The sequence below is a fragment of the Molothrus aeneus genome, unplaced genomic scaffold (genome assembly GCF_037042795.1).
Source record: "Molothrus aeneus isolate 106 unplaced genomic scaffold, BPBGC_Maene_1.0 scaffold_80, whole genome shotgun sequence".
In the NCBI taxonomy this organism is placed as follows: Eukaryota; Metazoa; Chordata; class Aves; order Passeriformes; family Icteridae; genus Molothrus; species Molothrus aeneus.
The window spans coordinates 279,550-297,053 of NW_027099232.1; the positions used below are offsets into that span (position 1 = coordinate 279,550).

General features: G+C 47.2%; 1 protein-coding gene and 1 long non-coding RNA gene across 2 annotated transcripts; one reads left to right on the top strand and one right to left on the bottom strand.

Annotated features, from left to right (window-relative positions):
- The first annotated feature begins 7,483 nt into the window (after positions 1-7,483).
- Positions 7,484-9,377, top strand: LOC136571176 (uncharacterized). The gene is made up of 2 exons (XR_010785677.1): positions 7,484-8,721; positions 8,810-9,377. It is a non-coding gene; the product is annotated as an uncharacterized lncRNA (long non-coding RNA).
- Positions 7,566-12,137, bottom strand: LOC136571175 (GTPase-activating Rap/Ran-GAP domain-like protein 3). The gene is made up of 6 exons (XM_066571519.1): positions 10,860-12,137; positions 10,270-10,334; positions 9,591-9,654; positions 9,300-9,326; positions 8,847-8,922; positions 7,566-8,097 (listed from the first exon to the last, which is right to left on the bottom strand). The coding sequence occupies exons 1-6, from the start codon at positions 11,004-11,006 to the stop codon at positions 8,030-8,032; spliced, it is 447 nt and encodes a 148-aa protein (XP_066427616.1). The 5' UTR covers positions 11,007-12,137; the 3' UTR covers positions 7,566-8,029.
- Between the last annotated feature and the right edge of the window lie 5,367 nt (positions 12,138-17,504).

Here is a 17,504-nt window from a genome sequence, read left to right on the forward strand (position 1 = left end):
TTTTGCACTCCTGAATGTCTTTCACCCCTGCCGGCCATTTACCGAGCCCGCCCCGCCCGCCGCTCGCTCCCGCCCCTCGCCCTTGCCTCGCTCGGCAGCCGCGTCCTTGCCCCGCCCCCGGCAGCCAGCGGCGAGGGGCAGGGCTCTGGCTCGGGGGGCTGCAGTACCGCGCTCTGGCCACAGGGCGGCAGACTCCCGGGTCCGCGATTTTCCCGCGCTTTTGGCCGCCATTTTGAGAAGGTCAATGAAGCTCCGCGACATTGGCGACGCGACGCTCCCATGATGGCGGCCAAGAAAGGACCCCCCCCCCCCCCCCCCCCCCCCCCTCCGCCGAGAGAGGCGATTACTCAGATGGCGGTCAGAAACCCACCGAAATACGCCCGCCCGCGGCGCCGCTGACCCCACAGCCCATGCCGGGTACACCTGAAACGCAAGAGAAAATCTCGCCGGGACCACGTCGGTGCTCCGTGCAGGCAGTCCGGATACACACACCGCGGTCCTCCGGTTGCCCACCCTTTTGGCCGCCATTTTGAGACAATCAAACAAACTCCGCCACGCGCCACGCCCAAGAGGGCTGCCTGGCGGCGGCGGGCTGCAGTACCGCGCTCTGCCCACAAGGCGGCAGCACCGCCGCCCACCCCAGCCGGGGGCGCCGCGCGCCTTGGGGCTGCGGGCAGCCAAGGCGGCAAAAAAGAACAGGGGCGATTCCCCCCCGCAAAAAACTCCTCTAAAAATAAATGCCAAAAACCTGCCTCTTACCAAACAAGAACCAAACAAGCCCCCTTTCTTTCAAACCTTCTTTAAATAAATTTTATAGTTCTAGTTTCCCTAGTTCTATTCACACGCATATTTATACCGGACATTGATGTGTTACGTCATTTATACAATCTATTATGTCTATTCCTATTATCTGTATTTATTCATATTTTGTGGTTTTATCAATATCATTATATATTGATTGTATATTTCTAGACTTCGATCTAGATTTCTATCATACTTTTATTATTCAAAAAAAAAATCCCATCTCTAACCAAACAAATACCAAAAAACCCTTCTTTTAAACTATATTGAAATAGTTTTATATTTATAGCTTGCATAATTATATTCACATTTATAGTCACAGTTTATACTGATGCATTCTATTCATAATTACATCTCACATATATATTATTCACATCATAGAGATAAATTATTATTTTTATTATGTACCATATCTACTGCTACAACTTATTTTTTCTAATATTTTCAATTTTTATATCAACCTTGATGTATTCATGAGATATTTTTACAATTAGATTTCTACCTTTCTATTATTTGTATTTGTAGTTTTTATAATAAAACCCCTGCTTTTGCCAAATAAAAAACAAAACCATCCTTTCTTTTAAACTACTTTTAATAATATTGTTGTATTTATATTTACCCTATCTCTAATGTTTTATATATTATATCATAGTGATGTACTATATATATAACTATTTTATAGCTACTTCCTATAATATATAAGAAGATATATACAGTATCACTTGTATTATGTGTTGTATGGATTTATGTCACTTTAGATTTACAATCCTTTAATAATTTTATATCTATATCTGCATAGATTCGCAATACATTTCTATATTTAAAATTTCGTTTGAGTTGTGTTTATATTTATCATCTCTATTGATATATCTATAAACATACACAACGCTCTATTAAAAAATACAATATCTTATTGGAATATATCATGACTTATGTTACCTGTTAAATTTTAAATATAGACCGAATAGATCAAAATAAAAGTTTATTCCCATTTCTACTCATCTACTTGTTTTGTTTAAAGATAGCTATCCTTAGAATTTTACATTTAAAATCCATTTCCTAAATACAAGGACAAAACAAACAGCATCGAATTCCCAGCAATGTCTTCCAAAACCATCAAGATACCTCCACCAGCCAAACAACTGCCAGCGAAAAAAACACACAACACTCTTTTCACTGACAGTTCTCATCACATCAGAAAAATGGAACCAAACGAAAAGAAAACCCTGGAGAAACACACGCAGCAAATCACAAAAGCCTCTAAAAAAATCCAAAGCAACTCACTCAACTCCCAACAGTGCCACTGACCCTGAACGTTATTAAAAAAATAACCAAAATTCTACATCTACACTAACTCAAGGAATAAGCAATACTCTGTCAAAAGTACTTTAGAAAGCGAATTAACTAACGAAATAGAAAAAAAAAATCTCAACAACTAAAAAATAAGAAAATAACTACCCAAATAAAAAAAAAACTACTTAAAAAGACCCACCATATAAATACCCACGTTCCCAAAAATAAAACTGATCAACAACCACCAAATACGTCAAAGGACAACAAAAAATGAAAAAAAAAAGAAAAGAAAATACATTTGTAAAACAAAAGTCCCCCAAACCAAATCAACTTTAATTTACAACAAAAAAATTATTCCCAGCTGAAGAATAAACGCATAGAGCCTCATTCGATCAAAATAAAAATACCACCCAGAAATAAACACAAAGCCTAAAGAGAAACGCAACCATTAACAATATCTCCCAAATGATCCCGTAACAATAAAACATACACTACAATCAAACAAACCAAATAAATAACAGCCCTGGAAGACGATAAACACGAACGCAATTAGAGAGATTTTAAAAACCCCGCTGCTATTAACGACACGACGCCACCTCGACCCCACCGAAACAAACGCTACACGCCCACGCTAATAAAAGCCACCGCGACAGAATTAAAATCCGAGCCGCTGCTTCGCGCAACGACCCGTAGAAACCATTGCACACCTTTAAAAACAGAATAGCCCGGCAGAAAAAATATCCGACTACAGAACTCGATTCAAACCAAACCTTTATCGTCACCACCTGAACCGAGAACCGTACCGGTCAGGAAGAACGCCAGAGCCCTTAGCGCACACCCACTGCGACCCACACAAAACCGTGCGATCGATCCCTACAGAGCACCTCCGAACCACGACACCCAAGAACTTGCGGCAGCCGAACCCCGCGCTGCCGGCCCCGGACGGAGCGCGGCTCCCGGCGGCAAAGCGGCTCCTCCGGCGCGCAGGGGCGGCGCCGCCCCGGAGACCCCCCCGCCCCCGCCCGCTCCCCCTGCCCGGGGGACCCCGGCGGCGCCCGAGCCCCGCGCCCGGAGCGGACAGAGCGGCGGGCACCGGCCGGGCCGGCGCAGCAGCGCCCGCGCCGCCTCTGCCGCCCTCGGCCGGCCCGGCGCCAGCCGCCCTCGGCTCCGCACGGCGGCTCGCACCGGCAGAGCGGCTCCGCCGCTGCCGCGCCAAATTCCCCGTGCGCCTCGGCAACCGCCCGGCCCGGGCCGGCAGCGCTCCCGAGCGGCAACGCTCCGGCCCGGGCCGCGGCCACAAGAAGCGCCCTCAAATGCAGCGGCACAGCCCCGACTGCAGCCCTGCAAACGCTGCCAGAGCTGCGGCTTCCCGCAACTGAACCCCGAAACTGACGCCGCGGGCGGCGCTCACCTCGCTTCAACAAGGGCAAAGAAATGGGTTCTCCCCTTCAAGTTCATCCCCTGGGAGAGCAGAAAAGAAGGGGCTTTCCTCCAATGAAATCCTTCAAGCCGTGTGGAAAGGGGGATTTGGACCTCAATTCAAACCCTTGCAAAGGAGGGACACCAGCGCTGTCCCCTCCATTTAAACCTTAGGATGATGAAAATGGGCTGGCTGCCTTCAAATCAAACCCCTCAGATGACAACAATACTTTGCCCATTCTCGTTCAAATGGAACGCAGGGATTCCCTGTCACCCCTGGGATACCCCTAACAGCCGGGAAAAGGCAGGTTTTCCTTCAATCAACACCCTTCGAACCGCAGGTGAAGGCGGATCCCTCCCAGTTCGAACACAGACAATATTAGGAGAGTAGCTGCTTGCCTCTCCTTCATTTCTTTTGTCTTCACAAGCTCCGGTTTTGTTCCTGGGGAACCGGGGAGGGGGGACTGCCAAGATCAAATCGAAAAGGGAAAGGACCAAAGTCCCCGCTCCAAATCCACACGCGCTCACCCGTTCGGCTGCTGCTTCCCGGCACAAAGATTCGTCCCTCGGCACCTCCTTGAAGCGATGCTCCGCGTCTCCAAGCGCGTATCCAGGTGTTCGCCCGCCCAGACGCTGCGAGAAGCTCTCGCAGTCCTTCCATGAGACAGCCCCGGGAACCCCCCATGAACCCCTCTTCTCAGCAGCTCCATGCAAAAGGGAGCTGAGGCGAAGCCTCGCCCTAAAACAGCCTCGCCCCCCCCCCCGCCCCGGCAGGAGCCGGTCCCTCATCATCCTCACAGCTCACACCTGGCGCTGATGCCACTCTCCAACAGCGCCTCTCCCCGTTCAGCACACAGCCCGCTTCTCACAGACACAGAGCCAACAGAAATCTGCTCCGGGTGCTGGCTGTTCTTAGTCCGTCTGCTTCCACAATTCAGACACGGACGTGCGCTGATGGCACTGAGGGAAAGCTTTCCAGTGCACAAAACTGTCATTCTGGTAGCACGCTTTGAGACGCCTTCAGAAATAGCAGAATCAGCGCCACCTCCTAAGAGCCCTGCTGAGGAACCCCGCCCTCCTTGGGACACCCAATGCAGCAGAGCTCGAAAAACGAGGGCAAAAGTCAAGCTTGGAGTGGGAAAAGAGAATATAAATACAGCAGCCGTTAAAAAAAGCCTTCACACAGTAATAGTGGGAGCCGGTCACATTTCTTCTTTCCTTGCTCTCTGGAATGACATCAATACGAAGTAAAAAACCCACACGAAACCCAAGGCAGAGCTGGGATTTTACACGTCTTCCTTTTGGCTCTCGGGATGACAAGCGCCTCTTCCGGGACTGCGACACGATTTGGGCGCTGGCAGAGAACGGAGGCAAAAGGTGCCAGAGAGCCCCTTCTATCGCCTTCAGCCCCTGCAGCTGTTCTGAGGGTTCCAGGGCACAGCTCGGTCCGTTCCTAGATCAAAACCTCACGGCAATATCTTCAGAACTACTACCCATCTCCAGTCGGAACCTTCTACATTCCTGGAAACAAATGAGTGCGTAGAGAGGGTTTCTCCCCAGCTGAGTTTAGAGACCAATTCCTATTCTTTAGCAATACCTAGAAAACCGAACGCCTTGCCAGGTTTTAGCATCCTACACCCACTCACCCCTCCCTCCCTGCGCATTTGGTGGCAGCTTTGGGTCCCTCTGGGGGACGGCACCCAGCGTGACCCCCGCCCCTCGCCCGCCCCCCACCTGCTCCTGCACCGCAGTGGGGCTCCCTCTCCTGGGCACCTTGGGGTGCCCCCAACGGCATCAGAGCCCCGAGTCTTCACCCCCCCCCCTTTTCCTGACCCCCAAAGAAGGCTCAGAACGAATCCGACTGCCCTGGACAGCAGCGCAGCGCTTCCCCCAAGCCCTTCCCACACGTGCATGGCCCCAGCAAGGGATTCTGCTGCAACAAGAAAGCGGGGGCAGCCCCCAGAAGGCTTGAGGTTCCTGCCCAGCCTCGCTGTCACGGGCCGGGGGCAGCGAGAGAGGGAGCGGCACAGACGGCGGGGACGGCCCGGCACAGGGCGGGGGCCGCTCTCAGCGCGATGCCGGCAAAGCCGCAGCTCCGGCGCTGTCGGCCGGGCTGCTTGAGCGGCACGGGGGGATCCGCCGAGAGCCTCCGGCCCCGCGCGGGGACTCCTGCAAGGGCCCAGGGGCGCCGGGCTCCGACCCTCGGGGCTTTACTCTCCGGCAGCCCGAGCCCCGCGGCTGCGGGGCAAAGAAGGAAAGGGGGCACGGGAAGAGAGGAGCGAGAGCAGCGCATGAGAAAGGGCGGCGAGGGAGCTCGGGCTGCGCAGGAAAGCGGGACGGGAAGGGAAAGCCCGGGACGAGGCTGGGCAGAGGAAGGAGAGAGGGGGAACAGAAGGGAGTAGCGGGCTAGGGACAGGACAGGAAGGAGCCGGGTTTGTGGGGGGAGAGGGAATGGGGGAAAGGGAGCGAGAGAAGGCGAATACGGGGAGAAGGAAGGAGGGCTAGAGAGAGGGACAGGCGGGGAAGCCCCCCAGAGCCCCGGCTGCACCCCGAGCCCGGCCCGGCGCCTCGCCCTGCCCGGGATGCTGCGCTCGGCGGAGCTCGGCTCGCTCCGGAGACGCTCGGCTCGAGTCGGCTCTTGTCGCCTCAACTCGGCTCTTGGCGCCTGCATTCGCCTCTTCGGCAGAGCTCGCCTCGCTTCGGCCCAACTCCCAGCCGCTCTGTGCCTTCGGCGCGCCTCGGCTCCGCTCGCCCCGGTTCGCTCGAGGCCGTCAGGGTCGGCCGCTCTCGCCTTGCTTCGGCCGAGCTCGTGCGATTCCCCCGAAGGCGGCGGCGTTCGGTTGTGTTTTTAGAAATATCTTTCTCTATCGATTGTATCTTTCTATAGTTAGATTTATATTTCTAGAATACTTCTATTAATCCAAATAAAAACCCCATCTCTAACCAAATAAATACAATAAAAGCCTTCTTTTAAACGATATCGAAATATTTTTATACTTTGCATAATTATATTCACATTTATATTTATAGTTTCTTTTGATGCAATCTATTAATAATTGTATATAATATCTATAAAATTCTAGACATGTATTTAAAGTATTATTTATATTATGTATCGTATCTACTGCTGCAACTGATTTTTTTCTTCTAGTTTTAAACTTTATCTGTATGTATTTATGATATATTTCTAGACTTAGATTTCTACCTTCATATTCTTTGTATTTATCATTTTTATCATCAAAACCCTGCCTATTGACAAGTAAAAAACCCCGCTTTATTTAACGACTTAAAAAATATTTTTATATTTATAATTTTCATATTTCTGTTTATAATTTGCTCTCTAGTACGTGATAACATACCTGCTCCTGCACCGCAGTGGGGCTCCCTCTCCTGGGCACCTCGGGGTGCCCCCAACGGCATCAGAGCCCCGAGTCTTCACCCCCCCTTTGCCTCTAGTTAGAAACTACACTGGAACTTTTTTCTGGAAACAAAGACACGACCTAAATCCTCTCCCCATGTCCCAGACAGATAGATGTTCAGTTCTTAGTTGACTGGGCAGCAGTTTCTTCAATAGAACGAGAAACAATATGGAAACGTTTTAGCTACAAGCAAATAGGCAAATCTGAACAAGGTCCTGGTGGCCAGCCGCTGCAGTTATTTTGAAGCAATTTTTTAAACAATCAAATACTGATCCCACAAAAAATAAAGCAAAAAGCTGACTACTGGCTAAGAAAGAAGGAAAAATTAACTTTTGACGACAACAACAACATTCCAAGGACACAGGCTTGTTTCCAGTCTCATACCTTATTACTACCTCTCTTGGGAATTCTCATCGTGGATCCCAAAAGGAATAAATCCCTCAGCGTGTCCTAAAGCACCAAGGAGCTACCTACAAGTGAAGGTGGCTACTTTCAGTGCAGACACAGCTGATGACACAGCAGTAGCGCAGTTCTATGCTGCCCAGGGATAATACTGTCTCCTCTTCTCCAGCAGCTGACTCTCTCCTGCCATGGTTTCTGTAAATGCATCAGAGCACGACCTTAAACACAAACAGGCAAGAAAACACCATCAGAAGTCTTGCATGAAGCACTACAAGAAGGGTTCCAAGCAGAGACCAACAGAATTTCAAGGAAGCAGTATGCAATTAAACCACCTCAGACTCGTTCAAGTATCCGGCAGGTAGACGGAACCAAAATGGAACCATTCAGAAACGACAAAGAAAACCTCCCCAAGTATTTATACAGGAGTCCTTAACGTCAGAAATGGGATGACAGGTTATGTTCAGATAAGATGAATGTTTATTTGGATGTAGAAATAAACTTCTCTCATGGTCCTTTGCCAAAAAATAGAACCTACAAGTGAACACCTACACCTGCCTAAAAAGACCTAACGAGCCCCTGGCAGCCACCGGCATCAAAGCACAGGGGATGTTTCTAATCCAGGCTAAGGAGAACAACATCACCTTTTGTTCTCTCCAGTTTGTTTCCTCTGCAGTCCTATTTGCTCCTTATGATTTTTACACTCTCTGTATCTTCTCGGGCAGCGCTGAGTCTGACGACCGGGATACGAGAGTCCTTCCCTGCCCTACGGAGAGAACCAGGAAAAAAAGTTAAAAAAAGAACAGGGCAGTTTGAAGTTAATACTTCCGACGAGAAGCAGCACCTGACAAACAGAGTGAACAAAGCGTGACACCTCCCTGGGGACAGAAGACTTACAAACTCTCCGGGATTTACAATCCCAGTAACCAAGCCCTTCAGCACAGCAGCCAAGTGTCCCATTAGGTGGTGCTGCACCAAAGAATGATCCGAGAGGTTCCAAAGAGTGAAACGCACGTTATTTTCCAAAGACGTAAAATCGTGCAAAATAACAAAACTACAATAGATCTAAACTACAGGGCAAGAGTACAAGTGTTAACTTGAGGAGCTGGAACCATCCAGGTGAGCAACTGCTACCTGGATCCTCAACAGAGTTTGAGAAACCCTCCAGGATACAGAAGGGTTTTCCCCAGAAATTACACAGGCCGAGTTTTGACAGAAGTACACTTGCCAGATGCTCAGAAACGTCACCCATCCTCCTCCGGGTGTCCTGAGAGAGCTGCGAATGGCTCTCACGTGGTTTGAGCTGGTTCTGTAAGGGCTCAGGGTGAATTTCACCAGATGCAACCAAACTGGGCAACACCCAGTGGGACAGAAGGAACCCAAAGCTTGGGTAAGCAGAGCTCCAGCAAATACTGAGGAAACGGACAGAACAGGGTAACAAATAATAAACATACCTTTTTTTTTTTTTTTTTTTTCAGATGAGCAAAACAATTAAGGAGAAGGTGGAAAACTCACCATGACTGAACATTTCATCACCTGTAAGCTGACCATCCTTAGCATAGAGGACTCCAAATTTAAAATTCACCGATCCCTGGGAAATAAAACCAGATATTGTATGATAAACAGTCAAACAGAAGACGTAAAAATTTGTTCCTCTAAGGACTTTCATGTATGTACGTATCTTTGTATACATCCTACACATTAGAACATACATTTTATACCATCTCCCAATACACAATAATTTACCTTTAAACTTTGATAGTATAGCATAAAATCATGAACTTATATTGGTGATCTATTATTATTAAGTTGGTGCTTCAAGTTATTTTTGCTGTCAGGTTCAAAAAAACATTACTTCTTTTTACTGTAACGAGCAATTGATTTAGAAGTCATCAAAAGCCCATCAAAATACAAAGCTGCATTCACCGGACGGGTCTGTGAGCAAGAAGTAGTCAGGCTTGTACTCACCTCTTGCCCTTCAACAACCAATAAATCCTGTCAACAAAAACAGCATCTTCAGCCCCCTCCTATTAAAGATTCTACAAGGATGATGCTTTTATTTGTGTTTAGTAGAAGTTTGGATTTGAAATGGCCAGTTCAATGGAGAAAGAGACAGTTTAAGTAGTATTAGATTATTATTCTTATTATTATTATTATTAGCTACTGGAAGAAACAAACCAGTGGTATCCATACTTAATTACTTCTATTTCCAGGAAATCATAAAGAAAAAGAACCAAACAAAAAAAAGTCACTTCCTACCTTTTGTATCTCAGGATGAAAAATGTCTCTTGGGCTCTTCTCCAGTTTCTCCAGACTCCTGGCACTGAAATGCAAATGAACGAGTGCTTTAGAGGAGGGCAAGTGCACATTCCAACCCCGAACCACCAACCGATTGCAGTTACAGCGCTTACAAAATGAATCGTTCCCAGAGCCTCTGGGAAATGGAACGGTTGGTGCAACTGCCATTTCTTCCCCAAAATACTGACTTCCAACACTTCCTAAACTTAGTTTGCATTTTAAAAACAGAAATTAGGGAGACTCAGGGTGGAGATCAGGTTGAAATTGATTTCCTTCTAAAGCACAGGGCTCTGTTCCATCACCCTTCACTTTGGCTCCACACAGAATCACGGGGAGCATTTTAGGAGGGCTCAAGAACCAATTCTATTTCTCTCTTTTTTCTAGTTCTCTCTCTTCCTAAATCATTCAAGGCAAGTCAAATGAAAAAGGACAAGTTCAGCATCAAATGCACACTTTTCCCCTTTGTCTGCTCAAGAACAGGCTTTAAAACCACTTCTTGCTGCCTTCAACGATTAAGACTTGCAAAACAGTTTCACAAGTTTGATAGGTTTATCATAAAAACCACAGAACGCAAGCTCTGAATTACAGGAAAAGGTACACAGGCAAATATCTAAACTGATGGTGGCTTGTCAATCCATACCTTAATGGAGATTGCACTGAGAATGGTTTTGTGGGACTCCAAGGGAGACAGATTTTCTGAGTACCCTGAAAACAAGAAAAGCTGGGATATATTACAGGACATACCCACTTTTCTGCATATTCAAATAGGATTATTAATAAAAACAATTAAGTTAAAAAAGAAGGAAGAAAACCAAGGTAATTTTACTCAGCTATATTTACTGCCGATTTAGAGAAAAAAATAGTCACGGGTGCTGCAAAGAAAAAAAAAAAAGTGAACCAGAAACGCCTACAGTAGAACTTTAAAACAATTGCTTGGATAAAAGCAGCTCATGGAACATGAAGTAGAAAAAAAGCGAAACCAGTATCAGACCTGCCTATTTTCTCACCATTGCACAAGAAAAATCCGACAAGCGGTATAAAGGCACTGCCTAAAACCGATCCTAGGATGTAACCAAGAACAATTGAGGCATTTGCTAACCTAAACGGAAACCTTTTCCGGACCCTAGTGTCAAATCACACGTTTTGTCTTGCAGCAGCTCGAGGTTGGAGAGCATTTCCCCTGGGGGTCGGGAGGGTAGGGGCACCAGGGGCTGAGTTTGCGGATCGCACCTGTGCCAGCAGAAGGATCCAGCCCGGCGCTCCTTGCGCTCGCCATTCTCCGGGCCATCGCTGTGTTTTACTGCTCAGCGATGCCGCTCCATCTGTTTGCGTGGAAGAAAGAGCCACGAGCACTGAGGCACTCAGCAGCCGTGTCATTCCAGCCGCTCGTCCGCCCCCGCCCGCAGCAGCGGCAGCAGCCCGAGGGACACGGCTGCAGCTCGGCGGCTCCCGCGCCTCCGCCAGCCGCCGCACAGTGACCGCGGCAGCGCCCGGCGCCGCTCGCCCGGGGCGGCTCCTGCAGCTCCCGGCCCGCGGCAGCAAAGCACCGCCTGGCGCTCCGCCATCGGCGGGCGGCAGCGCGCCCCGCCCGAGCCGAGCCCCCGCCACCGGGACCGCTGAGCGAGGCCGAGGCACCGGGCGGACGCCCCTTCCGCGCCGCTCGGCTCCGTGCGGGCGGCCGGCCGGAGGCTTCGCCCCTCCAGCGTCGCTGCCGCGGCTCCGTCCCGCGCGGGAGAGGCGCCGGGAGCTCCCCGCGCCCAGCCCGCTCCCCCGGCGCGCGGCCGCCTCGGCCCGCCAGCCATTCACATGGCGCGTCGGCCGTTGCGTCAGACGCCGCGCTTTACGGCCGCAGGGCCTGCCGGGAGTTGTAGTCTCGGACTGACAGCCACCGCTCCGTTTTCCGCCACCGGGAGCTGCGGTCCCGCCGGGGGATCAAACGGCTCCTTCGCTCCTGGGCGCGGAAGCACCTTAGGCAGCACCGCCCCTCCCGAATGTCCTTTCTTTTCCACTCCAACTCTTTTTTCTGTTTTTCACTCTGTTTTTTCACCCCTTTTTCCACTTTCGCTCTTTCTTTTTCACTCTCACCCTTTTCCTTTTTCATTTTTTTTCTTCCTTTCTCTTCCTTCCTTTTTTTTTTCTTCCTTTCCTTTTTCCTTTTCTTTCTTTCTGTCTGTCTTTCTTTCTTTCTGTCTTTCTCTTTCTGTCTCCCTTTCTCTATTTCTTTCTCTCTCTCTTTCTTTCTTTCTGTCTCTCTCTCTCTTTCTCTCTCTTTCTTTCAGTCTATCTATTTCTTTCTCTCTTTCTTTCTTTCTCTCACTCTCTTTCTGTCTCCTTCTTTCTGTCTCTATTTCTTTCTCTCGTTCTTTCTCTCGCTCTCTTCCTGTCTCTCTCTTTCTTTCTGTCTCTCTCTATTTCTTTCTCTTTCTTTCTCTCGCTCTCTTTCTCTTTCTTTCTGTCTCTCTCTATTTCTTTCTCTCTTTCTCTCGCTCTCTTTCTGTCTCTATTTCTTTCTCTCTCTTTCTTTCGCTCTCTTTCTGTCTCTTTTTGTCTGTCTTTCTCTATTTCTTTTTCTCTTTCTTTCTCTCGCTCTCTTCCTGTCCCTCTCTTTCTTTCTTTCTGTCTGTCTTTCTCTATTTCTTTCTCTCTCTTTCTTTCTTTCTCTCCCTCTCTTTCTGTCTCTTTCTTTCTGTCTCTATTTCTTTCTCTCGCTCTCTTTCTGTCTCTCTCTTTCTGTCTGTATTTCTTTCTCTCTCTCTTTCTTTCTCTCACTCTCTTTCTGTCTCTATTTCTTTCTCTCTCTCTTTCTCTCTTTCTGTCTCTCTCTTTCTTTCTTTCTTTCTTTCTTTCTTTCTTTCTTTCTTTCTTTCTTTCTTTCTTTCTTTCTTTCTTTCTTTCTTTCTTTCTTTCTTTCTTTCTTTCTTTCTGTCTCTCTCTCTTTCTCTCTGTCTCTCTCTCTCTTTCTTTCTTTCTCTCTTTAATCATTTCTCTCTTTCTTTCCCTGTATTTCTAATCTTGGATTTCCATTCTAGCTTTAGAATAAAAAAGCAGCAGTAGAAACGTTCAGGCTACCGGGGAGTGCAAAAAACCCCAAAACGGTAATGATTTTAGGAAAACTATTTCCTCCATGGGAGCTGAAATTTTCTACAGCTGCAGGTGACATAGAGCTTTTATTTCTTCTTCTAGATAGTTGATACTTAATACTCTATTTATACAGCGCCCCCTGCCGTCTGCATGGGCGCACTGCAGGCACAGCGCCCCCTGCCGTCTGCATGGGCGCACTGCAGGCACAGCGCCCCCTGCCGTCTGCTTTGGCGCACTGCAGGCACAGCGCCCCCTGCCGTCTGCATGGGCGCACTGCAGGCACAGCGCCCCCTGCCGTCTGCACGGGCGCACTGCAGGCACAGCGCCCCCTGCCGTCTGCATGGGCGCACTGCAGGCACATCGCCCCCTGCCGTCTGCTTTGGCGCACTGCAGGCACAGCGCCCCCTGCCGTCTGCATGGGCGCACTGCAGGCACAGCGCCCCCTGCCGTCTGCACCGGCGCACTGCAGGCACAGCGCCCCCTGCCGTCTGCACCGGCGCACTGCAGGCACAGCGCCCCCTGCCGTCTGCACCGGCGCACTGCAGGCACAGCGCCCCCTGCCGTCTGCACCGGCGCACTGCAGGCAGAGTGCCGCCTAATGACGTCACCCCGTCGACACGGCGCCCCGTCCCGGACACGCCGACTCGAGAGGCCGTCGCGATCTTGTGCGGCATTCCGTGACGGCCACGGCGCTGCCAGCCTATATGGCATAATTTTACGGCAGTCGCGCTTTACGGCAGTTTTGCGACAGTCGCGCTTTACGGCCCCTTTTGCGACAGTCGCGCTCTACGGCCCCTTTTGCGACAGTCGCGCTTTACGACACCTTTTACGACAGTCGCGCTTTACGGACCCTTTTGCGACAGTCGCGCTCTACGGCCCCTTTTACGACAGTCGCGCTTTACGGCCCCTTTTGCGACAGTCACGCTTTACGGCCCCCTTTGCGACAGTCGCGCTTTACGGCAGTTTTGCGACAGTCGCGCTTTACGGCCCCTTTTACGACAGTCGCGCTCTACGGCCCCTTTTACGACAGTCGCGCTTTACGGCCCCTTTTGCGACAGCCACGCTTTACGGCCCCCTTTGAGACAGTCGCGCTTTACGGCAGTTTTGCGACAGTCGCGCTTTACGGCCCCTTTTACGACAGTCGCGCTTTACGGCCCCTTTTGCGACAGTCGCGCTTTACGGCCCCTTTTGCGACAGTCACGCTTTACGGCCCCCTTTGCGACAGTCGCGCTTTACGGCAGTTTTGCTACAGTCGCGCTTTACGGCCCCTTTTGCGACAGTTGCGCTTTGCGGCCCCTTTTACGACAGTCGCGCTTTACGACCCCTTTTGCGACAGTCGCGCTTTACGGCCCCGTTTGCGACAGTCGCGCTTTACGTCACCTTTTGCGACAGTCGCGCTTTACGGCACTACCCTTTATGGAAATTTTATGGTACTTTACAGCACTTTACGGTTTTTATTTTGTTTTTAATTTATTTTTACGGTTTTTATTTTGTTTTTAATTTATTTTAAATTTATTTTAATTTTTTAATTTTATTTTTTACTTAATGTTTATTTTAAATTTTTCTATTTTTAAAGCTTTTTATTTTATTTTTAAAATTTTATTTACTTATTATTTTTAATTTTTCTATTTTTAAAGCATTTATTTTTTATTTTTATTGTTTATTTAAATTTTATTTTTATTTTTTCTATTTTAAAAGCTTTAATTTTATTTTTTAATTTTATTTTTTATTCTTCTATTTTTAAAGCTTTCTGTATTTTTCTAATTTTATTTTTTATTTTTTATTTTTCTATTTTTAAAGGTTTTTAGTTTTTTTTATTTAGTGCTGCCCAGACCAACTCAAGCGGGTGATTGTGGTGGTGTTTGAGGGTCTTGCATTACGGCACTACCTTTTATGGAACGATTACAGCACTTTACAGCACGTTACAGTTTTTATTTTGTTTTTCATTTATTTTAAATTAATTTTGTTTTTTTTAATTTTACTTAATTTTTATTTTTAATTTATATATTTTTAAAGCATTTTTATTTTTTTAATTTTATCTTTTATTTACTTATTATTTTTAATTTTTCTATTTTTAAAGCTTTTTTTAAATTTTATTTTTTATTTAATTTCTATTTTTACTTTTTCTATTTGTAAAGCTTTTATTTTATTTTTTATTTTTAATTTTTCTATTTTTAAAGCTTTTATTTTATTTTTCTATTTTTTATTTACTTAGTTTTAATTTTTCTATATTTAAAGGTTTTTATATTATTTTTTTTATTTTATTTTTTATTTACTTACTATTTTTAATTTTTCTATTTCTAAAGCTTTTTATTTTAATTTTTTAATCTTATTTTTTATTTTAGTTTTAATTTTTCTACTTTTAAAGCATTTATTTTCTATTTTTATTTTTTATTTAATTTTTATTTTTTTTTTTTTATTTTTAGAGCTTTAATTTTATTTTTTAATTTTATTTCTTATTTTCCTATTTTTATAGCTTTTATTTTATTATTCTAATTTTATTTTTTATTTATTTTTTATTTTTAATTTTTCTATTTTTAAAGCATTTATTTTATTTTTTAATTATATTTTTTATTAAATTTTTATTTTTAATTTTTCTATTTTAAAAGATTTTATTTAATTTTTTAAATTTAATTTTTTATTTTTTATTTTTCTATTTTTAAAGGTTTTTAGTTTTTTTTATTTAGTGCTGCCCAGACCAACTCAAGCTGGTGATTGTGGTGGTGTTTGAGGGTCTTGCATTACGGCACTACCTTTTCGGGAACTCTTACAGCACTTTACAGCACTTTACAGTTTTTGTTTTTCATTTATTTTAAATTAATTTTGTTTTTTTAAATTTTATTTAATTTTTATTTTTAATTTTTTTATTTTTAAAGCATTTTATTACATTTTATTTGGTGCTGCCCAAACCTGCTGTAGTGCATTTTTATACTTTGTAATACTTTGAAGTCATTTTGTTTTGTATCCCCATATTTTTCCCAAATGGTTTATCCCCAACTGTACCCCCCTCCTTCTACCTGTGTTATCCCTCTCCCGGGATGAGATCATCCCCAAATGCCCACCCTGCCTCTCTGTCAATCACTCAGCCTCCCATCCCCTCCATCCAGAAGTTTCGGTCCAAGTCGTCGAGTGATCAGCCAGAGGCCAGGGGTCAGCCCCCCAAGCCTTGCCCCATACGCTGTCCTGTATGTCTGGATCCACCAGCATCCATCCCTTAGGGTCACTTAATGGTTGGTAGGATGTTACCTACTTTTGGTTTCCACCTCCCTTTAAATGTGACCTTGACACATCTCCCGGGGCTCTCGGCAGGAGGCCCCTGAGGTGCAGGAGCTCCTTTGGGACTCCTAATAAAACCTTGGATTAACCCCTGCTAAGAGTCAGCCCTTTATCATCTACCGCTGTCTCTGGTGTCTCTTGTGCTGCACAGGGGCCCAGCCCAGGTGCCCTCAGCACCCTCGGGGCACAGAGAGTGTCTCCCCCCAGCCCAGGTGCCCTCAGCACCCTCGGGGCACACACAGAGAGTGTCTCCCCCCAGCCCAGGTGCCCTCAGCACCCTCGGGGCACACACAGAGAGTGTCTCCCTGCCAGCCCAGGTGCCCTCAGCACCCTCGGGGCACACACAGAGAGTTTCTCCCCCCAGCCCAGGTGCCCTCAGTACCCTCGGGGCACACACAGAGAGTGTCTCCCCCCAGCCCAGGTGCCCTCAGCACCCTCGGGGCACACACAGAGAGTGTCTCCCCCCAGCCCAGGTGCCCTCAGTACCCTCGGGGCACAGAGAGTGTCTCCCCCCAGCCCAGGTGCCCTCAGCACCCTCGGGGCACAGAGGGTGTCTCCCCTCTCTCGGCCGTGTCGGGGCTGCCCCCCCGGTGTCTGCCGACTCGGGACCGGCCGAGGGTTACTGAGAGGCTCGCACAAACCCGCTCGGCCGCTGATTGTGGTGATGAGGGTCCCCAGGACGAGGGAAGAGACGAGAATCTTGACTCCACCTTTCAGAAGGCTGAAATATTATTTTATCATCTCTATTATATTAAAAGAAAATGAGATATTAGAACTACACTAAAAGAGCAAGGAGACATCAGAAAGCTGGAAAGGAATGAATAATAAAAACCTGGGACTGCTCACAGCCCCGACGCAGCTAGACCATGATTGGTCATCAAGTAGAAACAATGCACAGGAGACCAATCCAAGATGCCCCTGTTGCTAAACCATCTCCAGCCCACACTCCACAGCCAGCAGATTGTTACTGGTTCCATTTCTGTTCTGAGGCTTCTCAGGAGAAAAATCCCAGCAAAAGGATTTTCATCAAACACGTCAGTGCCAGGTGATGGCACAGGCAGCATCGGCCGGCCGAGGTCACTGTGTCATCCCTGCCAGCCCAGGTGTCACAGCAAGGAGGAGAGAGTGCACCCTGTGCTCACCCTGCAATACAGAGCAATACAACACAACACACATATTAACACAAGATGATAACCTTTTTCTATTTTCATTACATGTGGATTTATTGTTATAGGAAACCCAAACCAACAAAAGCACACAAAAAACAGCACTCATCTACCATTAACACCCCCTTCAGATGACACACGAAGTCACCATCCCTCTCATCACAACTGCTAAATTACACCCCAGCAATCATTGGTCCTCGGGAACGTGGTTTCCGGGAGCCTCAAAAAAATCCTCCTCCTTGACAAAAAAACCCCGGTCCCTGGACAGTCTGTGCCCAAACTTTGGTGATGAACGTCGCCTCACAGACTGACCGGGACCGAGGAAAAAAAAAAAACCAGCCGGGGGGGGGGG